Consider the following 24,626-nt stretch of genomic DNA (forward strand, 5'->3'; position numbering starts at 1 on the left):
TGGCCACAAGTTAGGCTTGTTCAAATAAGAGTCAGAAAACACAAACATGTGGGAAAAAACACCCATGCGTGCCCATCGAGGTTTTTAGATCTACATGTCTGTGTCTTCCTTCAATATCACATTAATCTCCACGGGGGCCTTTCTGGGGTAGCCTGCAGAGCTCAGGAGAGCACAGCTTGAGTAAAGATAACTCAGTCGAATGCAGTGTAGTCGTTTGTGAAGGAGCAACAAAGGAGAGAGAATGGGTTCTTTCCTGAAACCCCGAATGTGCTTTGAATGAGCTTTGGGAGTCATGGCAGGTCTCTCCTGCCGTTTGCATTCAGATAACAGAGAGGTTGATCATTTGTCAAGATGTCATGGTAACTCAGTGTCAAAGTCTAGCATGTGCCCAGGACAGCTCTAACATGACTTGACCAGACACACAGAGCAGCCATCACAGCCTTAAAAGCCTCACATGTGGCCAGGTGCACTGGCTCACACCTGTCATCTTAGCACTTTGGGAGACCAAGGCATGAGGATTGCTTGAGGCCAAGAGATCTAGGCTGCAGTGAGCTATGATTGTGCCACTGCACTCCAGCCTGGACGACACAGTAAAACCCTGTCTTTAAAAAAAATACAAAAAGAAGCCGGGCTCTGTGGCTCAGTCTGTAATCCCGCACTTTGGGAGGCTGAGGTGAGTGGATTACCTGTGAGCCCACGGGTTCGAGACCCGCCTGGGCAACTTGGCGAGACCTCATCTCTACAATAAATCAAAAAATTAACTGGGCGTGGTAGCACGCGCCTGTAGTTCCAGCTACTTGGAAGGCTGAGGCGGGAGGATCGCCAGAGCCCAGCAAGTCGAGGCTTGTGGTGACCGGGAATATACCACTGCACTCCCATCTGGGCGACAAAGTGAGACTCCAACTCAAAAAAAAAAATTACAAAAAGAAAAACAAGAACCCTTGACCATGGGCTTCATCCTTGTCTCAGGGTTATCTTGAGTGTGTGTTAGTAAGTCGGGAATTCCCCGAGATGGCTCAAAAGTGTGGTCCCAAGCAGGGATCTGTAAGTGAAAGCTAGCCATGTGCCCAGGGAGGCCGTGCACTTTGGTTCTGAGCTGAGGGTATTCTCTCTGAGATGCAGCCAAGAGGCAGCCCTTGCTAGTGAGCCTCAAAGACACACCTGCATATCCTCCTAGTGTCCTGGGTTCATTTTTATTGGGAGCAGAAGCCGGGCTCTTCTTCCTCTGATTCCTGCCGGGGCACAGACTGAAGATTTCTACCAGGAAATCTTCCCTCTGGCTGGTGGGAAGGAGAGAGATGTTCCCCGGACAGGGAGGCTTGACCTAGCTGGGTCCTGCCCACGGGGAACACCATGCTGGTTCCCAGGGTGTGAAGGACGTGAAATTCTCACACCTGCCTTTGTGAGTCAAGGGCATTGCTGGCTTTGTGGGGAGTAGGGGCGCACAGAGGTTGTTGCGCCAGGGGCTTATTTCTGCTCTCTCCTGAAGAAAGAGAATCCTTCACTTCCAGACTAGCTTAGGAATCAGCGATGGCAACAAGTCCTGCAGAGAATTCCACCACAACTAGGTATGAGAGGACAGGGAGGACAGTGGAGTCTGTGAAAACCTGGATTTCGCTGTCTAATATTTGTTCATCTGGCTATATATCTATTATCTGTCTATCCAGCTATCCATTTATCCTGTGATCTGTTTATATCTGTATACCTATTTCTCCATCCTTCTACCTACCCTTATCTGTCTGTATATCTACCCGTCTATTACCTAACTATCCTTCCATCAATCTAGCTATGATCTGTTTATCCATCCATCTATCATCTATCTATCCATCTATTCCTATCTATATAGGTATACATATCTGTTTATCCAGCCACTTATTCCTATCTCTCTGTCCGTCTATCCATCTATCATCCATCCTTTTATCTGTCTCTGTATTCATCCTCCTATCTGTCTCATCCATCCTTTCTTGTCTATCACTGTCATCTCTCTGTCATCTGTTCATCTATTGTCTACTCATCCTGTATTCCTACTTATTCACCCATCTATCCACCTATCCTTATCTGTTTACATATCCACCCATCCATCTATCATCTATCTAGCCATCCGTCTATCCATCCATCCATCTATATACACCTATCTATCCATCCACCTGTCCCTATCCATCTGTCCATCCATCCATTCATCCATCCGTCCATCTTATCTGTCACCTGTCATCTGTCTGTCGTTGATGTGTGCATCAGACTATCCCTCTTCATCTCCCTACCTACCTTTCCACCAATCACCTATCTATTGGTCTTTTGATTTTTTTCATTGCTCTTTACTCAGACATGTCTATCAGATTATGTGGAAGCCAGTTTTCTTTGTACTGCAGCCCATGAAGTCCCAAGCAAAGCAACATCTTAAAAATAAGGCACGTGGGTCAGTTCCCCACAGACGCTTGCGGCACATTTTTCTGCCATAATGTCATTGGGCACTAGAGGGAAGCGTTGCCTGCAGATAATGAAATCTTGGCGTCTGATGGTTTTTGCTAGAGTGAGGCTCACGCGCCCCAAGTGTTGTCTTTATTATTAGGATAGAACATAATGTTATATAATATTAGTAAACTACAGCGTACTGTTAGATCATGTTATTATTCAAATGTAGTAGATTATTAGAGGCTGGCTGCAGTGACTCACATCTGTAATTCCAGCACTTTGGGAGACCAGGGTCAGAGGATCACTTGAGCCCAGGAATTTGAGACCAGACTAGGCAGTATAGCGAGACCTCGTCTCTACAAAAAATAAAAAATTCAAAAAAGAACATTATTGGAATAGAATATAATTAGAAAAGAATATAAGGCTATATTGTAATTATACTATATTAGACTAATTATGTGAAATTATTATTAGAGTTGTTCGGATATAATATATTAGGACATTAGGATATGTTAGAATATTGGAACACAGTGGAATAAGGAAGAATATAACTATAACCTAACGTATGATACAGCCTCAGGATTCAAATAGGTGATCTGGAATAATTAGGGCCCTCCCGTGGGCCACAGCACAGTGTTCTGAATTGTGCATCTCATACAAGGCAGGGGGACATGTATTTGCAGAAAGCCTGTTTCCACTTTCCTAGTGAGAAAGAGTCTGTATCTTTACTGGGTTTTCAGAGAGTGATAAATCCACCCACATAGCTATGTTCCATGCCTGGCTGACTGCCGGCCCCGCTTCCCCCAAGCCTGCTCGTGGCTTCCATGACGATTAGGGCTCCTTATTCTGGAAGGTTCTGAGATGCTCTGTGTGTGGCCCACCTGCCTCAGACTTTAGTCTGGCAATTCCTTCGAGCAGGGAGTCTTCCCATTGTTTTTATATATTCTTTTTTCTTTAGAGTTGAGGTCTCACTCTGTCGCCCAGGCTGGAGTAGCTCACTGCAGCCTCAAATTCCTGGGCTCAAGCAAGCTATCCCTCCACCTCAGCCTCCTCCTGAGTAGCTGGGACTACAGGGACCACCACTTCTGGCTAACTTTTAAATTTTTTATAAAGACAGGGTCTAACTGTGTTGCTCAGACTGGTCTTGAACTCCTATCCTCAAGCGATCCTCCTGCCTTGGCCTCCCAAGTAACTGGGACTGCAGGTGCACACCACCTCGCCTGGCTAATTTTTAGATATTTCCTAGAGACAGGGTCTCACTGTGTTGCCCAGATTGGTCTTGAACTCGCCTCAAGCGATCCTCCTGCCTTGGCCTCCCAAAGCTCTGCGATTACAGGTGTGAGCCACCACACTGGCCTTCACTGTTTTTTAAACATGCCCTGAAGCACAGCCTGCCCCCCTTGCCTGCAAGTTTTGCAGACTCACCTGTAACCCGATCCCAGAGTTGGTCCCTTGGTCATTCCCTGCCCGACCACCCATCTCCTTGCTTTATTGCACTTAGTGGGCATGATGCCGCCTTGTTTGTGTGTGTTGGTTGCCCATAAGAGCACAGACCCTGAGTTTCTTTCTTCCTTTTTGACCCACAAACTTCTCCCAGTGGCTGGTGGGGGGAATTGATGGACAGACAGGTGGAGACGGCCTGCAGTTGAAGTCCCCTGAGTCCCCTCATGACTCGTGTCTCCCATGTGCTTATTAGATTTCCGTGTCTGACATTCCCACTCTTAGCTTGACCCGGCGAGGCTGTGCCTTGTCTGTGTGTTTGCGGCTGTAGCTGATCATGTGTGTCTTTCATGAAGTACGAGAGAAACCATTTGGTAAAAAAATCTACCATGCGATTAGGATAGGAGATCACATTGTGCCTGGGCTTTTATTTTCCCCGAATGAGAAACGCTTTGGTCAGATGGAGGCCGTGTGGCACATTCTGAAACAAAATCACTCCTGGGCTTTCCCAGTAGCCCTGGGCTCAGCTCTGATTCCTCCCGTCACCCTCCTCCTCTCTCGTCCATCCCCCGTGTGTCAAGAACAGACAACCAGTGGGGGGCAAAGGGCAGGGTGGAGGGGAGGGTAAGAATAAGCCTCAGGGGCACCTTGTCTTTGTGACCACAGCAGCAGTTCTCAAAGTGAGGGCCCAGGAACCCTGGGGTTTTCCAAGTGTGTGTTGGGAGCCGGAGGGGGGGGGGGTCTTTTTTGTGACTGAAGCTCTGTGTAGTGATGGATTTGCTTCTTATACCTGGACCAAAACAGTACAGCCTAGTAGATGGGGTGGAAGCTGCTAGCGAAGGTGGGATTTGTCAGCATTTGGAGCCTCTTCCATGTGGATGAAGTGTTGGCTCTTGGGTACTGGTTCTCAAACATGTTGACCTGGGACCCCTTTACACACTCCTTCAAGTTATCAGCCCACAGAGCTTTTCTCTCCAGGGGTTATATCCATCCACGCCGACTGCATTTGACATTCAAATACATAAATAATATCTACTTGCGTTAAGTAGAATATTACCAAAGGCTAACATAAATAGTATTTTTAGCTGAGCACATGGTGGCTCACGCTTGTAATCCCAGCACTTTGGAGGACTGAGGTGGGTAGATCTCTTGAGGCCAGGAGTTCGAGACCAACCTGTGTAGCATAGTGAGACCCCATCTCTACAAGAAAATTTTAAAAATTAGCCGGACTTGAGTGTTACACACCTGTAGTCCCAGCTACTCAGGAGGCTGAGGTGGAAAGATACCTTGAACCCAGGAACTCAGGGCTGTGGTAAGCTGTGATCGTGCCACTGCAATCCAGCCTAGGGAAATAGAGTGAGACCCTTACTCAAAAATAAATAAATAAATTACATTTTCAAATGATTAAACATATATAACTACACTGCCTAGAACTCATGTATATTTAGTGAGGAGACTGGCCTTATTTATCTTTTTTGGCGATTCTCTTTAATGGCTAGCTTTTAAAAAGGCTGGTGGATTCTCCCCCCTCCTTCTGCACCCTCTCTGGTATAATATATGGCTTCGGTTGAGGTATAAGAAGAAAATGCTTTGCAATTCAGATTTGTCATCAGAAAAAAAAAAAGACCTCACCTGTCCTCTAAATGAAACTTTGGGAATCGAGGGGCTCCCTGGGACTCCACTTTGAGAATCGCTACTGTGGTCACTAAGAGGAGACACCCCTGGGACTTTTTGTACTCCATGCTTACCCCCACCCCATCCTTGATTTGTTTTTTCCATTTTACCTGACAGTCAAGTTCCCCATTCCCTTTTCAACACAATTTTCTCTGAAGAGCACAGATTTTGGTTGTTTTGGTTGTTTTGTTTTGGAGTCTCACTCTGTTCCCCAGGCTGGAGTGCAGTGGCAGCTCACAGCCACCCCAGCATCAACCTGCTGGGCTCCAGCCATCCTTCCGCCTCAGCCTTCCAAGTAGCCGGAACTACAGGCACGCGCTGCCATGCCTGGCTAATTTTTGATTTACTGTAGAGACTAGGTCTCACCAAGCTGGTCTCGAACCCGCAGGCTCAGGCAATCCACCCGCCTCGGCCTCCCAAAGTGCTGGGATTACAGGCTGAGTCACCGAACCCAGCCAGATTTTGGTTTTAATACAAGGTATCAGGGCAGGGATCTTTGAGGAAGAACTCAGCTTGAGGTGAAATTTTGGTGACAGCCCCCTTCTCTGCTCTCTCCAAAACCTGTTTCTTCCTTTTCTTGAACCTTTTCCTCAGCTTTCCATCTTCCAAGCCAACCCCATCTCCATAACTTGGACAGGGAGCACATTAGCTGGTAGTTTGGGGGGCTGGAGCACCTGTGAGTGTAAGGACTCACAGCCCTTTGCATGGTACCTCTTCCTGGATGATCCTTTTGCCTGCAAAATTCAGAGGTGTGGAATGTTTGCATTCAAATTTTCATGGGCAAATGATGGCGCTAGTAGGAAAATTGTCATGAATATTGAAAACAGAACTCTTGATCCTGTGTTCACGTGGATTAACAGATTACCTTGCCCCAGTCTAGCTGTCACCAGAGACAACTTGCAGTTGCTTAAAATGCTAGCTCCCACGTGATGAGCGCTCATTGACCGCCAACTCAGGGTTGGGAGTCATCTACACAGGACAGAAGTTCCAGGGTGCAGGCACCTCATGGGTGTCTGGGCATGATGCCTTTGCTTTTTGTTCAGAAGTTTCAGGGTGCAGGCACCTCACGGGTGTCAGGGCATGCTGCTTTTGCTTTTTGTGATGCTCATGGATTCTTGTTTTTTCCACCTGGTGAATGCCTTTCCCATGACACTGTTATGTCACGTCTGCTCTTCAAGAGCCCTTGCTGTCATGGTCTCCGTAAATGTTTTAAGTACATCTGACACATTTTCTCCTGGAGGTTAACGTTCCCTTGCTGAGTTTGTACATTTCCCCGATGAAGTCACACAGCTGAATGGATTCAGGCAAGGCCAGAGAGGAAGATACTTGACGCTGACCACTGTTAGAGAAAGTTCCTGGCTGGTGGGGTGGGCAGCCTGGGGGTTGTTCACATCTGAGGCCATTGCGGTTTCGAGGGGACAGGGCAGACTAGGTGAGTGTCTGCACTGTTTCCAGCCTTGCCTGGTGGGGTTGGCCAGAGACTACAGAACCAACAGCCCAGAGAGACACTCACGTTCATGGCAAACTGAGAAACTGGAGCCCTGAAATATTATGTAAAAAAGAGAGGCTATTTCAAGTCCGTATAGCACATAGCTAAAAGTTTACATTTACATACTGTCTTTCATTTTCCCATTTATCTCTACTTCTCTGTCAACTTTGCCACTGATTTCTATTTTTGTACTCCATAATTTTTTTTTAACTTTTCTACTCTCAGTTGTTTTTGCAATACGTTTATTCATGTATCTAGACTGTGTAATAGTTTCCTGGGCTGCATGACAAAATACCACAGGCTGAGGGGGTGAAGGCAACAGAAATGTAGCCTCTCTCTGGCCTGGAAATCAGAAGGTTAAAACCAAAGTGGGCAGGGCTGCAGCTCCTCTGGAGGCTCCAGGGAGGATGCTTCCTGTCTCTTCCAATTCCTGAGGGTTTCAGGCATCCCTGGACTTGTGACTGCGTCACTCCAGGCTCTGCCTCTGTGTCCATGTGGCCTCCTCTCTGTCTTTTGGGGACACCGGTCATCAGATTTAGTGGCTACCCTGATCCAGGATGATCTCATCTCGAGGTTCCTAACTTAATTACATCTGTAAAGACTGTATTTCCAAATAAGGTCACATTCACAGATTGTCACGCTCGCCACAGCCTCCACCTCCTGGGCTCAGGCGACCCTCCCTCCTCAGCCTCTCAAGTAGCTGGGACTACAGGCGTGCGCCACCACACCAGGCTACATTTTTTATTTCTTGTAGAGACAGGGTCTCACTATGTGACCCGGCTGCTCTCAAACTCCTGGGCTCAAGCAATCCTCCCACCTCAGCTTCCCAAAGTGCTGGGATGACAGGCGCGAGCCACTGTGCCTGACCTATTTGTAACTTTTTGAGGAACCGCCATAGTGTTCAGTGTCATGGCTGTGGTAGTTTTCATTCCCACCAACAGTGCATCTTCACTAGTGTTTTGTTTTTGTTTTTGTTTTTTGTCTTTTTGATAGCAGCCATCCTAACAGAGACGAGATGACACCTCATTTGTGGTACTGTTTGTATTTCTTGGATGATTAGTGATGTTGAGCCTTGTTCCATATATTTGTGGGCATTTGTATGTCTTTTGAGAAGTGCGTGTTCAGATCACCTGCCCATTATTTAATGGCATTATTTGTGGTTTTTTGCTGTCGAGATGTTTGTATTCCATGCTTGGCCCCAGTGGCGTATTCAACACAGGACACCTTTGAAGGCATTTCTGCTCGATGCTTAGGGCACAGTTAAGGCCTGAACTGGAAGCATCTCACAGTCAAATGTGCATTAGAAGTTGCTTCCTGCTCAGCTACTCAGCAGACACCCCCAAGTGGCCTTTGCCTCCTGTCTGAGGAACTATCCCCTGTACTTGGGCCACGTAGCTCTGTGCGTGACATCTTAGAACCACCCGATGGTCATGTGTCTTGAGAGGGCGATGACTTCAGTGTGCGAGGAAAGGCTGCATGTGAAATGAATTATGTTCTGCCCGTGTTAAGCAGAAATAGCGATCATGACAAAGCAGGGATTCTTTCCACCCTCGCTCGCCTCTAAAAATAGATGTTTATTTTTCCAACAGGTTTCCACCGTTTTTTGATGACAACCCATTTGGCATTTATCAGAAAATTCTTGCAGGCAAAATAGATTTCCCCAGACACTTGGATTTCAATGTGAAGTAAGTAAACCGCTTGCCCCATCATGGGGTGTGTTTATTTTTAAAGCGTCTGAAATCACTGTGAAGGCATACGCCGGGCAGGATACCAGATTACATTCTTAAATGTGCTGAGTTTAGACTCTTTGGTACAGTCATCTTTTCCACAGAAAGGGGGAAAGATTTTAATTATCCTACTTTAATGATGACTTCCTATTTCAATGCCTCTTGACTGTATTTCCCTCTTTTGGAAATAAATGATATTTAAAATTAACAAAGGAAGGAGTTTGTCATCGTTTTTATAAGAAAGCAGTTCCAGTGTTTGGCAGGGAGAATCCCCCTCTCTTAGCTGGTTCGTGCTTGGCAGAACTGTTGATGGATTTAGTACAGTTTTATCCTTTCTCTCCTGCTTAAGTAATACTCATCCTCAAAGTCCTTTTGAACGCTACAATTTTGACTTATGAGTATGTTGTTTCAAGAACATTTACATTTGCTGGATATTGGTAACTTTGGGTATGCAACTGATGAAAGTCTTAGCAAGAGGAGAAAAAAAGTCTTTTTTTCTTTTTTAAATAAGAATGCTTTTGGAGCTGGGCGCGGTGGCTCACGCCTGTCATCCCAGCACTTTGGGAGGCAGAGGCGAGAGGATTGCCTAAGCTCAGGAGTTCGAGACCAGCCTGGGCAATTTGGCAAGACCTCGTCTCTACAATAATCCAAAAAATTAGCCGGCTGTGGTAGTGCACACCTGTGGTTCCAGCTACTTGGAAGGCTGAGGCAGAAGGATCACCTGAGCCCAGCAGGTCAAGGCTCCAATGGCTGTGAATATGTCACTGCATTCCAGCCTGGGTGACAGAGTGAGACTCCAACTCAAAAAGAAAAAGAAAAAAAAAGAAGGCTTTTAGTTTTCCAGATACCTGACTCAATCTGACAACCTTGTAACTACTTTAGCTCGAATGAGTCCTGATTTCTGTTTGTTTCACTGTATTTTCCAGAGGAATCGTTGAGTATACCAACCCTTCCTGATCACAGAATGGAATTACATGCATTCAGTTGAGAACTAAACCTTTCTCTTCTTTGGGCTATTTTTTAAATAGCCTGTGGCAATTGAGTTCACTAATTATTATTATTTTTTTTTTTAGGAGACAGGGTCTCACTATGTTGTCCAGGCTGGGCTCATACTTCTGGGCTCAAGGGATCTTCTCACCTCAGCCTCCTAAAGTATTGGGATTATAGGCATGAGCCACCACACATGGCCCAGAGAAAATGTATTTCATGGCTGCAGACCAGGTTGTCATGAATGTGCCCCTATTGGAGCCACTGGCTCTGTCCAGTTGAGTTTTTGGTGATGAATGCTTTATCCCAACCACAGGGTCTTAGTCTGAACAGAAGATAAGTTAGGGTTTCTCTTCCCTAGGGTGGGCTTGAGCTTGTGTTGTGTTTGACACAGCAGGCAAGCTTTGAAAGAGTTTAGCGAGAAAATGAGGCTACCTTTAGCAGTAAATAATGTAGCAGGGACAACTACATTACAGCGTTGCCCAGTGAATGGTAAGACCCTGAGGTTTCAAGGGAGATACAGCACCTCAAAACTTAATTGTGGGCAACCCCCTCAGATCCCCTCCTACTCTGGGAGCTTTTTCTGTCCTCTCAATAAATCCTGCTTTCTCAACTTAAAAAACAAACAAACAAAAAAATACCTCAATTGTTCTAGAAAGAAATGAAAAGGATTATGTAGGATTCCACTCCAGGCCCCAAATCGCATCTGAGTAGAATGACGTTATTTCAAATGGGTGGCAAAGCACTTTTAAAATCGGGTTAGATGTTATCCACAATTGACCAGTGAGTTGCCTGGATTAAAATCCACACACACCCACTGGAAGGTCTGCTGATTGACAGTCAATTCCACAGCTCACCTAGAATTCTCAGACCGGATAAACCTATAGGGTGTGAACATTCGCTGCTTCAGCACACGTGCACATTAGCAGATCCCAGCTAGCTCATGGCAGCCCTGCTCAGGGGTGACCTTCAGCAGAAAGTGCTTCCAGGGAAATAACCATAGATGTTGTCTTGCTTTCTTTCAGCACTTTCTTGGATAGACTCAAAGGGTCCTGGGCAGCTCAGAAGATCATAGGACTTACTCCCCTTTCTCTTGCCAGAATGACTTAAATTCTTCCAAAAGAAGGGACCAGCCATCCTTTCCAGGACATTTATTCCATCCTTCATGTGAAGGCCCCAGGTTATTTAAAGTAGCATATTGCATAGGCGCCCAACGTTTTGTGAACACACAAGAGCCTGATCAGAGTCTGGTCTCCTGCCGTGTCTCCTTCTTTTTCTTATAGTTTCTGTTTGTTGAGAAGAGAAAACCAACAGGGGCTGTTGTGGTATTGTTTGAAAGTGTCCCTTAGTAGGCATCCCCCAACACTTCCCGTGTCCCTGCCCCCCCCAACTTGGGAACCAAAAGCAGTTGAGTAAGATTTCACTTCTTCCCATGATTTACTAAGTCATTGGATGAGTCATTTTTTATCCAAATCACCCTCACTGGGTGTTCGCCATAGTACATTTTTGCTTCTTAGATTCTTTTTTTCTTTTTAAGTGAGAAAGCAGGTTTTATTGAGAGGACAGAAAAGCTCCCACAGTGGGAGGGAACCTGAAGGGGTTGCCCCTAGATTCTTTTTTTTCTTTTTAAGTTGGGGTCTCACTCTGTCACCCAAGCTGTAATGCAGTGGCACCATCATGGATTCGTGAAAGTCTTATGTTGCTTCACTCAATTTTTCACATTTGACCGTGTAAGCGTGTTGCCTGGGCAAATGACTTGTTGGATTGAGATTGAGATCCATATATAAATATATATAAATAAAAAGAAGAGAAAAAAGTACAAAGCTTTGGGGCTCGTTGCCAACTTGGTAGAAGTATAAGGTACTGCTGTTTTGGAGGGGGTTGTTTGTTTGTTTTTTTCATGCTTAAAAATATCTGCATTCAGAGAGAAACCAGCTGGCACCAGGATTGTAAATAAACTTTAGAATTTTGGCTGCAGTGAGTCAAGAGCTCGCCAGCTGACGCATAGCCGCGCATCCCAGGCCTGAGCCATCCACTCACAGTTACAGATACTCAGAGTTCCTTTATATGGCTTTGTATCATGGGAGCAGGTTCCTTCTCAACTGCACTCTTGACTTTTTAAACTGTTTTGCATTTTAAATAGACCTTTGTTTTCTTTTTTTTTTTTTGAGTTGGAGTCTCACTCTGTCGCCCAGAGTAGAGTGCCTCGACCTGCTGGGCTCTGGTGATCCTTCCGCCTCAGCCTTCCAAGTAGCTGGAACTACAGGCGCGCGCTACCATGCCGGGCTAATTTTTTTGATTTATTGTAGAGATGAGGTCTCGCCAAGTGCCCAGGCGGGTCTCGAACCCACAGGCTCAGGCAATCCACTCACCTCAGCCTCCCAAAGCGCGGGATTACAGGCTGAGGACCTTTGTTTTCTTATAATCCCAACCCAGCCAGTTTGAAGCTTGCGCTAATGGGGCAGCTAGTAGTATAAGTATAGAGGGAAAAGAAATTCACTTGAGAATATTTGAGGAGGATAGTGTTTGATGTTCTTAATTTTTTTGTCATGTCTGAAAAATAAAGGAGCAACTCAGTAAGTCCTGGAAAGGTATCTGACTTTTCAGTGATTTTATATTCCCTGTCCTACTCAAAGCTTTTTCCTCCTACACCAGATGAATATAAAACCTCAGCGTCAGGTGGGTTGATGGTCCCGATTTTCACTTTGAGACAGAGAGGCGGTGTCTGACCAGCTTCCTGTCATCACTGAGTGCAGAGTGTCGGGAAAGTCTATGGGTATAGGTCCTCCTTGGGTTTCAGGGTTTCAGATCAGTAAGGACTGGCCAGATTCACAACCTAGACATCGGAACTGTGACCCTGGAATGTCAACTGACATGTCTGAGTCTTTCCAGCTGGTCACAGAAGCTGGGTATGGTCTGATACAAGTTTGTGCTTCTCACTCTGGGGCGTAGTTTACGTCAAGAAAGCTTAGATGCCTAGAGCTGTGTCATCATGGATATTGGATTGTTTGGGGGGACTTCAATATATTATATGACATGTACTATATTATGTATATTATTATATTCTTATATGTGTCTTTAGTATACTCTGTGTGTTATATATATGCGCATGCACACACATCATCTTTTATACTTCCATAAATGAGCATGCCTACTCTTCAGGAGGTCATCAGTTGCATTGCAAACTTCCTATCCTAATGGAACCCATTTGCGGAGTTCCTGACATGGTCTGTTATTTAATAGGAAGAGATAAGTGAACCAGCAGACCTTAAAAGACTCATTCTAATTTGTGTGTTTAAGGGCAAGGCAGCCTTTTAAAACAGAAATCCCATAAATAAATAGACCCCAGGGCAACGCATGACTATTTATTTTGGTAAAAGCAGATGTCCTCGATTTTGCAGGGACAGGTATATTTACCTGAAGCATCATGATCCTCTCAGGCAGGCACATAAATTTCTAAGGCTCTCCTGTTCAAAGCGCATTTTCTTTATGAAGATGTAATCAGCCCTCTTCCCTTAGCTTGACCCTGTGGGGCAGCCGACCTTGAATAAATGATTCAGTATCGATGACACTAGAAAACATTTTGCCAGAATGGAAATCACACTGAGATGCAGATGGAGTGGGGAGATTTTCTGTCTGTTGACATACTGTGTTTGTTGGGGTCGATATCAAGATGTGTCTGTTCTTTTTTTTGTCTTCTTCCTCTAACTAGAGACCTCATTAAGAAATTGCTTGTTGTTGACAGAACACGGCGTCTGGGAAACATGAAGGTCAGTATTTGATCCCATGGATATTAAGGGGTACCTGATGTAAGTTTCTGAGGTTGACAACAACACGGATATTTACAGATATAAACTAAGGCTCAGCGCTCATATGTCATCACATTTAATCCTCCTTCCTCTGTGGACACTGCTCTGTCCTTTACACTCAGGAAATCTCTAGCACTACATTCTCTTTCCCAGTACTTGGCTTCATGCATATATACATACACACACACATACACTTTGTATATATTCAGCATATAAACTATGAGAATGCAATGTGCATCTATATTATACTTTATATAAACTATATAGTATGTGTGTGTATTACATACATTGCATTTTTATACACTTTATAAAGTACATGTGGTTTGTGTATGTGTCTGTATACATATATATTGCACTTTATATGTGCGTATACTTGGCTTTTCTCTCCAGATACTAAGATGTGTGCTTGCGTATACTTTTTATACTATGCTACACACATGTAGACATACACACAGGATCATGTGCCAGTCAACAGTGAGGATATTTTCTCAGAAAGCCTCATTAGGTGAACTTGTTGTCTGAGCATCACAGAGTGTACTTGCACACTCTTTCATGGGCTAGCCTATTTCACACCTAGACTAGATGGGCTAGCCTGTTGCTCCTAGGCTGCAAACCTGTTCATCATGTAACATGATGGTAAGTATTTGCATATCTAAACATAGAAGAGGTACAGTAAAAATGCAGTATAAATGATGAGAAATGGTGCAAGTGGCTAGGGCACTTACCATGAATGGGGCTTGCAGGACTAGAATCTTTTCTGGGTGAATCAGTAAGTGGTGAGTGTGTGGAGGCCTAGGACATTACCATTCACCACGGGAGACTTGATAAGCACAGACACTCAGTCCTCACTAAGTTGCTCAAAAAAAATCCTTCAGCTGGGCTCGGTGGCTCAGCCTGTAATCCCGCGCCTTTGGGAGGCTGAGGTGAGTGGATTGCCTGAGTCCGCGGGTTTGAGACCCGCCTGGGCAACTTGGCAAGACCTCATCTCTACAATAAATCAAAAAATCAGCCGGGCGTGGTAGCGCGTGCCTGTAATTCCGGCTACTCGGAAGGCTGAGGCAGAAGGATCGCCGGAGCCCAGCAGGTCGAGGCTGCCGTGGCCGGGAGCGGCCACTGTATTCCAGTCTGGGCGACAGAGTGAGACTCCAACTCAAAAAAAAAAAAATTCTTCAGAAATTAACCTCAGCTAACTGTAACTTTTTTTTTTTATAACTGAGATGGCGCTATGTGGTGCCTGACCGTATAGACCCACATCCACTTGTTACACCATGTGCATATGTAATGAGATATATGCATGGAGATGCTTTATACTTTATGTACACACATAAAGTGCATGAGGTGCATGTGTTTGTACAGAAAGGTACCCAAAAATGTAGGCAAATTAAAATTGTAAAACTCAATATATGCATGCACGAGGACGCTAGCATTCATTTGATGGGTGCCATCTTTTGGGTGAGCGTCCTTCTACACATTGCTAGCACAATTCAATTCAACTTCAAAAAGTGACACACAGGTAACATGTCTTAAAATGTGTATACATTTTTTGGGCACACCCGGGTATAAATGTGTGTATGTATGTGGAGGAGAGCATATACACACACAATTTTAGCTGATTGAGGGTAAAAATCAAGTCTTATTTTCATTCACAGCATCACCAAAGGCACAATCCAACAGTTATCTGTTGTCTGACTTAGCTCTAGATGGAAAATACATTTTCCGGTAGGAAAAGAAAAAAAGTATCTAAACAACTGAATTGAATAATTGCAGCAAAATTTACATCACACTCTCCTTTTGGAGATATGGTCGTAGACAGTATTCTTTTTGGAGGATAAGAAATGTAAAACTTTACAAACATGGGCAGTGATACACATGTGCTAAAAACTTGATGTTAAATTCAGATGCACCATCTGTCTCCTGTCTCACAGTGTTTCCATATCTGTTTCTTCTATCTCCTCACATTCATTCCATTGATCCAACTTTCTACAAAAGGGAAAAGGTTGCAGTGGAAGACTGATCACTTGGGAGGGGTTTTTAGAAGTCACATTGCCCACAGTGTCTGCCAGCTCATTCCTGGTGCTGCACTTGAGAATGAACTAGGAGACCTGTATGCACCCTGTGAATTGGGAGGTCATGTCCTTGCTAAGACCCACGATCTCTGAAGGGGAACATCCTTGGTTTGAGTCTCAATTCTGTGATTTACTTGCCAGGTCATTCTGAGCAAGTTACATTATTTAGTGAGCCCTCATCTCTAGTTCTATAGAATAGTGAATAAAATCATCAAGATGAAAACGGGAGACAAACTGAGAAGTGACTGGGTGTCCAGTTTTCTGTCGAGAGGCTGAATCCTGTGCATCTTCTAGTCTTTGGTCTAAACAGCGTGCACACGAGCGTAAGGACTGCACTTGTCTCTGTGACGAAGGAAAGTAAAAGGAACACACACAGCTTCGTGGACAGGTCCCCTTGGTAGCTCATACTCCGAAAACAGTTACTCAGAACACAGCAAACCTGTTTTGTTTGTTTCTATACTGAATAACGTGGAGCTTCTCTGGGATATTTTTCTTCCCTGCTTTGTCAAAACTCTGCACCCTGATGTCACACGTCTTCTCTCTGGAAGAACGGCGCAAACGATGTGAAACGACATCGGTGGTTCCGCTCCGTGGACTGGGAAGCTGTCTCACAGCGAAAACTGAAGGTACAACACCTGTCTAGGGGGTACTCGTCAGGTTGTAGCTCATGGTAACGGGGACCCACTCTGAGTTCTGTAACTTATTGACTGGTTACAGAACTTATTTACAGACTGGTGCCTGACATGGACCCGATTTGTGAAATACAACCATTCATGTCAAGTCATTGATAAGCCAGGTTGCCTAATCAGTGAGCACCTTAGAGCTAACTTCCTGCCTAACTCTCCACATGAATGAGAACATGTGACACTCTTGTCTTTCCGAGCCTGGCTCATTTCACTTCACAGAATGACCTCCGGTACCTTCCTCGTTGCTGCAGATGACAGAATTTCATTCCTTGTAAAGGCCAAATAATATTCCATCTTGTATATGTGTATATCACATTTTCTTGATCCATTCATCCATCGTTGGGCACTTACATCAATTCCGTATCTTGGCTGTTGTGAATAGTGCTGAACCACGTAAGTTTTCATAGCAGTGTTCTCAACTTTGCACTTCAGAGACCATGGAAAGACCTCAGAAATGCTGATTTCCGGGCCCAAACCCAGACCAATCAGAGTCCCCGGGATTGGAGCCTGGAATGATATGCTTCATTGTGTTCAAGACTTTAACTTTAAAATTTTTTATTGTATTAAGCTGCATTTACAAAAAAAAGCCAATTTGAATGGGGTTATATGTGCACATTGGTCAAAAACCAAGTCGATATTGAAAGGTACACATGGCCAGGTCTCCCTCTCACCCCTCCAAGCCACCTGTGGGTAGTCACGTTTTGTGAGATTTTGTCTGTGTAAACTTCCAGAATCTCTTTATGCTGGTAAAAGCCCATACGGAAAGCCCCATTCTTATTTTCTCCACGCATGCTTTTGACACTTGGAATATAACCTGAAGACCCATCTACATACCTCAGTAGCCTTCTCATTCTTTTAAAATTGCATCAAATTCCAGCATGGGACTACCCCATAGTTCATTTACACAGACCTCAGCATATGGAGGACGTGAGTTGTAGCCAATCTTCTGCTACACTGAGTAGCCTTGGCATGATTCATTTATGTGATGGTGACTTTCCAGGAATGAGATAAATGTGTTTGAAATCTTGGCATTTTTGCAACCACAAAGGCTGTGTCCTTTTCCAGCTTCAAGGGAAGCATTGCAGGGTTCTTCTTTCTCCACACTCAGAGAAAGCAGAGCAGCAAATTTTGTAAAACGTTTAGGTTTTTGCCAATCTGGTGGTTAAAAAAAAGGTGTCCCGCCGGGTTCGGTGGCTCAGCCTGTAATCCCGCGCTTTGGGAGGCTGAGGTGAGTGGATTGCCTGAGCCCGCAGGTTCGAGATCCACCAGGGCAACTTGACGAGACCTTCTCTCTACAATAAATCAAAAAATTAGCTGGGCGTGGTAGCGCCTGCCTGTAATTCTGGCTACTCGGGAGGCTGAGGCGGAAGGATTGCCGGAGCCCAGCAGGTCGAGGCTGCAGTGGTCAGGAGCGGCCACTGCACTCCAGTCTGGGCAACAGAGTGAGACTCCAACTCAAAAAAAAAGACAAAAGGTGTCCCCATGTAATTTTATTTTTGAAACTTTTTGAAAGTTGACCAGGCAGTACAACCAAGATGGAGACCCTTCACTTGAGCCATTGACCAGGCTGGACATTTCTTGAAGGCCAGAATCCCGTCCTCCTCTGCTCGTCTGTCATGCCTGGTTTATAGAAATAGCTCATTTATTGATTGGAAACATAAAGAAGGAAATGGCGCTACTGCAAGTTACTCTGTTGAAAATGACTTTTTAAATCTTCATGATTTTTAAAAATCTTTTCTGGAACCAACATAAGGTTTATTCACACATGGGTTGACCCATTTTCACATGGAAGTTGTCGCCTGTGGGTACAGAGCATGCGATTTACTTGATGGACCCAAGTGTTCATCGGCGGACAAATGGATAAGAAAAGGTGGTACTTGTCTACCATGGAATACCATAAAATGAAATCCTGTTGTTTGCAGCAGCACGGATGGAACTGATGGCCATGATGAAATGAGCCAGGCACAGAAAAAGACAAATACTGCAGGCTCTCACTTACATGTGGGAACTAGAACAGTGGATCCCACGGAGGTAGAGAGTAGAGTGGTCGTTACCAGAGGCTGGGGAGGGTGTGTGGAAAAGGAGAGTGGAAGAGGTTTGTTCATGATGTGTCTGACTCATAACTGGAATGGGACCCCCTTTGCCTGCAGGCCTTTGATATTCCTGAAGCCGTGAGATTTGTATTCCTCCTGACCCCTCAACACGTTGGCTCTTTGATGCACACACCTCGTTTGCTGACTGAGCTTAGAATGGTGACAAGAGGGTTTTCTTTCAGTAAATATGCATTGTTTCTATCTTAAACCTGACTCATTTCTGCCTCAACCCAGGAGATAAAATCCCTTTGGAGCCACATACGTGCCCGTTCTCTCTCAGGAAGAGGAAGCTGCTTTGCTGTGGTCCAGTAGGAAGCATAGGGTTTGGGGACAAGCATGGATCTCGGTCTGTTTCCTGGACTTGACTTGAGGATCCTAGCATCTCCAAGTCTTAAGTTCCTAGTGAAGTAAGGAGGTTAAAGGAGAGAGATGGTGTTTACCACACACATAGGAGGTGCTCCTGAACTAGAACAGTTTCACAGAAATATAGAAAACTAGTTGGCATCTGTGTGCATTGGTCAGAGTCTGTTCAGGAGTCACCAGACTACAACCGGTGGGCTAGATCTGGCCTGTCACCTGTTTTTGCCATGAAAGTTTTATTGACACACAACCACGCCCGTTCATTTTCATATTGTCTAAAACTGCTTTTGTGCTCCACTGGTAGAAGTGGGTGGTTGCATAGACCACAAAACTGAAAATATGTACTAATCGGCCCTATGTGGAAAGAATGGCAGGCCCCTGCTCGGTCCCAGTGACTTATTGTTGGTGCAAGATTGAGGCTAAAACCTAAGTCAGTTATACTTTTTATTCATACTCAAATTCTCCAAAGTCTGGTCACTGGTCCAGCCTCATGAGCGTTTCCCAGATCTCAGCAGGCCTGGGAATCTGCCCTTTCTTAAGCAGTCCTGCAAGCTCTCATTCTAGAAGTGAAGACACAGGCTCTGGGTACCCCCAGTGCTCCCTTAATCTCTCAAATGTCACGAGCATCCATCAGAATGACAGTAATCTCACTCACAGTCTCCTGGGAAGCAAGTTGTACAACTTTTGCTCCTAGGCTGATCTGGTAGTTAAAAAGAGGTGTCTCCGTGTAATTTTACTTTTGAAACGTTTTGAAAGTTGACAAGGCAGTACAACCAAGATGGAGACACTTCAGTAGAACCGTTGACCAGGCTAGACATTCCCATAATCCCAGGCTTTCCATGTTTGTAAAAAAGGGAAGAGAGCTTTTGTGTTTTACCAATCATTTCCCTCCTGATGTAAAGGAGCAGAGGTGAAGTGACGTACGCAGCGTGGAGGTGTCCACCACCCCCTTCTAACTGTGGCTTTGTGCTTCTGCCTGATCCCACAGCCCCCCATTGTGCCCAAGGTATCGAGCGATGGAGATACCTCCAACTTTGAAAGTTATCCTGAGAGTGACTGGGACACCATCCCTCCTGTGCCGCAGAAAGACTTAGAAATCTTCAAGAATTTCTGAGGACAGGAACTCGCATCTGGAAGGTATATCTTTATTTTTAGTAACTGCCAACAAGTAAGGTTGACTCTGTCCCATGTCCAGGTGAGGTTGTGTTTACCAAGTGGGGCTCACCTTACCCATTGGTGTTTGGTGCTTTTTGCCTTTGAGCTTTTTTGGGGGGGTAGTTGTTGTTGTTCTTGAGTCAGAGTTTCACTCTGTTACCCAGTGTAGACTGCAGTGGCCTGATGATGGCTCATCACGGTCTCGACCTCCCGTGCTCAGGTGATCCTTCTACCTCAGCCCCCTGAGTACCTGGGGCTAGGGGTGCCATTGTGCCCAGCTCATTTTTTAAAAAATTTTTGTGGAGCCGGGCTCGGCGGCTCAGCCTGTAATCCCGCGCCTTTGGGAGGCTGAGGTGAGTGAATTGCCTGAGCCCGCGAGTTCGAGACCCGCCTGGACAACTTGGCGAGACTTCATCTCTACAATAAATTTTAAAAATGAGCCGGGCATGGTAGTGCACGCCTGAAATTCCAGCTACTTGGTAGGCTGAGGCAGAAGGATCGCCGGAGCCCAGCAGGTCAAGGCTGTGGTGGCCGAGAGCGGCCACTGCACTCCAGTCTGGGCGACAGAGTAAGACTCCAACTCAAAAAAAAAATAAAATAAAAAAATTTTTTGTGGAGTTGGGGGGGGTCTCACTATGTTGCCCAGGCTAGTCTCGAACTCTTGGCCTCCTGATGTGCTGGTATTATAGACATGAGCCACCATACTGGGCCTTATCTTATCCATTTGGACATAAGTGATGGGCAGAGCACAATGCAGTTCTTCCCAGGGTCGACGTGAGAAACACCCCCCTGCACGTGCCCCTTGCTCACTGTGGTTCAACAGCATCAGCAGCTCGCTCCCCAGTCAGACCTTCTGGGTCAGAGCCTGTACACCTCTGTGACATTTGAGAAGGGCAGCGGCTCTTCTGGTTTCTCTCCCGGGAACCCTAAGTGACAGACCCGCTTCTTCACCATACTGACAAGTCTTTCCAGTAGTCCTTTTAGATTCCTTTTGGCTAAAAAGAAGAATAAACATGCCAGAGGATATCTCGTACGAAATTTGCTAACCTTAATCCAAGATGACTGAAAAAGGATGTTGAGTCTGTTATTCCCTGGAGCCTTTGATGGTCTGTTATTATTTTGTAGTATGGGTAGCAAAGTTACTTCCAGTTACTCCCCAATTCTAAGTTGTTTGGTTGTGTCACTTACATTTCTTCCTATAGTATCCAAGCAAGAAAAATAGCCAGTGAAGGCAGAGAAGCAAAATATTGTCAGTGATTTGTCTACTCGTTCACATAGCTGGATTCTTCTGCTTTGATTCTCATTCTCATAATTTTCCAGTGGTTTTTCCCAGTTATGTGACATGGAAAGCTCATTGGTTCACGAAAGCCATTCCAGTTATGTGACATGGAAAGCTCATTGGTTCACGAAAGCCATTCCAAGCAGACACCAAATCTCACAACTATTGCTGAAATTTGGGAGGGAGGAACTTGCCCGCAAGAGAGAGGGTGCTCTCCTGCTGTTACCATGGCTGTGCCAGGAAAAAACACCAAAAACTAGATAAAAGTTCAAATGATAGAGAAAAACATGATAAAGGAATAGGTGGCTATGTCTGTGCCCCTGAGAAAATGACGTGTCTGTGTGGCATAGTCTAACCTCTCAGTGCATGCCGGATACTTTGACGACGGTGACTGGTTTGTGTTAACATGAGCTTGTGTGACTTTATCAGGTTCATCAGAGCTCGTGAATTCCAGTTGCGGCTTTTAAAAATCATCAGATGTTCCTGAACCCGTTTCCTTCTCTGTGTTTGTGGTTTCGATTTTGTCTGACTTGCCCAGAGCATGTGTTATAAACACGTGTACCCAGGAAATCTTTAAGATGGCAAGAGAGACTCGGTCTGTTTTAGAATGAAAGCCCCTTAGTTACCAAGCCACAAGTATAGAGCCTTTCTCTAATAAAGATGCCTGATGCGTGAAATTTACTTAAGGAGACAAAAAGCCTCCATCTGATGGATTTATGTCCTATAAGCGTGAATACTTTTATCACATCCTGCCCCTGCTGACCCAGCTATTCTATAAGGACAGTCCACAGATGAGAATAACCTCTCTCAATGTCATGTATTTTGGGGAGAGGATGCATAAATATTTGTGCTAAGTGGAATCATTTTTAATATACTTTGGCTGATGGTAGGAGCGCTGTTTTAATGAAACTTTGGATAAATCTTTGGAATCAAGAGGTCATTTCATGATCAAATAGCTTTCTATTTATTTGACAGATTTGCATTTTGCTCTTGTCTTCTAAAAGCCAGATGTGACTTTAGTCTATCTCGGTAGTTTTAGGGAAAGTAATTTGCACACCAAAGGCATCCCTGGGGTTTTCGGTGAAGAGGGGTTAGGTGCAGGAATTCCGTGCAGGAAGATATTTCTTGTGTGAAGCCAAATCTTCTCCTGGAGATAAGACACCAGTTAAGGTTAATCATAGCACTCAAGAGTTGCTTAATAACTGTATGCTGTAACCTTTCGTCCTTCTTTGAATCACCTCACATGCTTTTCGGCTTGTGGGGGAGGAATTTATAATGGGCTTACTTTCCATTTTATTTTATTTTTATTTTATTTTGTTCTGTTTTATTTTATGTTTTGTTTTGTGGGGGGTTTTGTTTTATTTTATTTTATGTTATGTTATATTATGTTTTGTTTTATTTTGTTTTATGTTTTGTTTTGTTTTATAAGTCAGGGTCTCACTCTGTCCCCCAGGCTGGAGTGCAGTGCCACAGTCACAGCTTACAGCAGTCTCGACCTCCTGGGCTCAGGTGATCCTTTCATCTTGGCTTCCTGAGTAGCTGGGACTATAGGTGTACTCCACCATACCAGGCTAAATTTTTGATTTTTTTTTTTTTTTTTTGTAGAGACAGGGTCTTGCTATGTTGCCCAGGCTGGTCTTGAACTCCTGGACTCAAGCAATACTTTGGCCTCGGCCTCCCAGAGTGCTGGGAGTATAGGTGTTAGCCACTGTACTCAGGTATTTTACTTTGTAATAAAATACTTTCTGTCTTGCTGGAAGTTTCTCTGGTGAAGACCTTGAAACAGGGCTCCCATTTTGCTTGGGCAGGTTATTGTCTATCAGTGTATTAATCCATCTATTTATGAAGGAGCATATTACATAGCATTTAAAAACCTACCCTTAAGACACCCTTCGGTTCCTTTTTATTAGACATCTTCTCTCTTTTAGAATTGAGGTTACGGATTTTTGCAAAAAGAGTTGCAAAGAAAAGCTTTTTGTTACCACTTATCAAAAGGAAACCTTGTGTTATTACTAAGACGATGGTGATGACAATTACAAAATTCACCCAGTTACCTAGAAACTAACAGGACCCTCTGTCTTATTTCATGCTAGAAATGGGAAGATTTGAGCCTGCTCGGAACAAAGAACTGCATTTAAATGGACCAGAAGCATCTTCTTGTGTGACAAGGACATTTCTACTTTTAGTATGCCCATATGTATATAAAGAGATTGGAGAGCGGATGGAATCCACAGAACTGGCATTATTTAAACAACTGGAAACCTGCACTGTAGGAAGTTTTTGAAATGTTGTTTGGTTGTAGATTTTATCTTATCCTTTAGCGTTGTGTTCGTACTGTGACTTCTTGGTTTTTCCCATAGACTTAACTTTGTAAGTTTGAACTGGACTTGTTCGATTATAACCACAAATTGTGCGGGCATGTGGCATGTGTGTGTGTGTGTGTGTGTGTGTGTGTGAAGATATTATGGTGGATGCACAAAAATTATGTCTTGATGTAAATGTTCCTACTTTGCAGAGCCTGTAATTTTTATTTTTATTTTTTTCCAAAACTCTGTTCTCGGGGACAAATTCTAAAGAGTACATTATATGCATTTTTAAAAATCATCTATATGCATTTTATAGTCTGGGGAAGAAAGGTATCACATAGAGGTTTCCATCCAGTATCCTCCGTGCCCCTACCTGGTAACTTGAGACTTTGAAACAAGAAAGATTCTTGGGAGTGAATTTATTCCAAGAATTGCCAATGATATTAACATTGTTGGAAGAATGTACTGTATTAAAAAAAAAAATCCTGTGTCACATGAAAAACTGTCATATGGCACAGGGGAATGGCTACCTATTAAAATTTCAGTTTAGCCCCTTATCCCCCAAACAAAATGCGCCTCCCAAAGCTCACAAATAACTCTTAAGGTTGACTCAATGGCGTGGATGTCCTTCCTGCAAAAAGCAAACAAATAGAAAAAGGACCTTGAGTTTTGGGGAAAGCAAGAAAAACACACTCTATGACACTGGCCACGACGCATTTATCACTGAACACAGGTCTTCCCACATAAGCATCCCAGACGTGGCGTAAGCAGAGGTCCCAGGAACTGGGCTGTGGATCGTCCGTTTTCTTCCTGTTCTTTCTCTTTACCTTCCCCATTCTACACTCAGCTGGAAAAACACAAATGGCTCCCCCTTCTCTGTGTACTCTGATTCAGCTCCAACGTGGCGGTGCGCATATCAGTTGTATGTCGGGAATGCATGGAAGAAGTAGGATCTGGAACCTTCCAGGATGGCTTGGTGACAACACGATCCGACCACCCAGCCCTCTGAAACCTCCTCCTTCACTGCTTCCTTTTCTCTGGTGCCCTGCCTTTATCCTTTATCCGGCTCCTTCTGGACCCAGAATGGGGCCAGATCATGCCTTTGGCATGTGCTAGGGAATGTGGCCACGGAGAGGGAGGATC

General features: G+C 44.6%; 1 protein-coding gene across 1 annotated transcript in view; it reads left to right on the forward strand.

The window, feature by feature from the left end:
* The window catches only part of PRKX (protein kinase, X-linked), a 57,768-nt gene extending 36,419 nt beyond the window's left edge, over positions 1-21,349 (forward strand). Inside the window, exons 6-10 of the mRNA XM_021710012.1 lie at positions 8,605-8,700; positions 13,442-13,499; positions 16,153-16,230; positions 19,732-19,880; positions 21,267-21,349. Coding sequence (XP_021565687.1) covers positions 8,605-8,700; positions 13,442-13,499; positions 16,153-16,230; positions 19,732-19,857 — 358 coding nt within the window. The 3' untranslated portion in view covers positions 19,858-19,880; positions 21,267-21,349. The remainder of the gene's footprint in view (positions 1-8,604; positions 8,701-13,441; positions 13,500-16,152; positions 16,231-19,731; positions 19,881-21,266) is intronic.
* Positions 21,350-24,626: the final 3,277 nt, after the last annotated feature.

Source organism: Carlito syrichta, unplaced genomic scaffold (genome assembly GCF_000164805.1).
Source record: "Carlito syrichta isolate Samal-C Ts95f unplaced genomic scaffold, Tarsius_syrichta-2.0.1 Scaffold287915, whole genome shotgun sequence".
Classification (NCBI taxonomy): domain Eukaryota; kingdom Metazoa; phylum Chordata; class Mammalia; order Primates; family Tarsiidae; genus Carlito; species Carlito syrichta.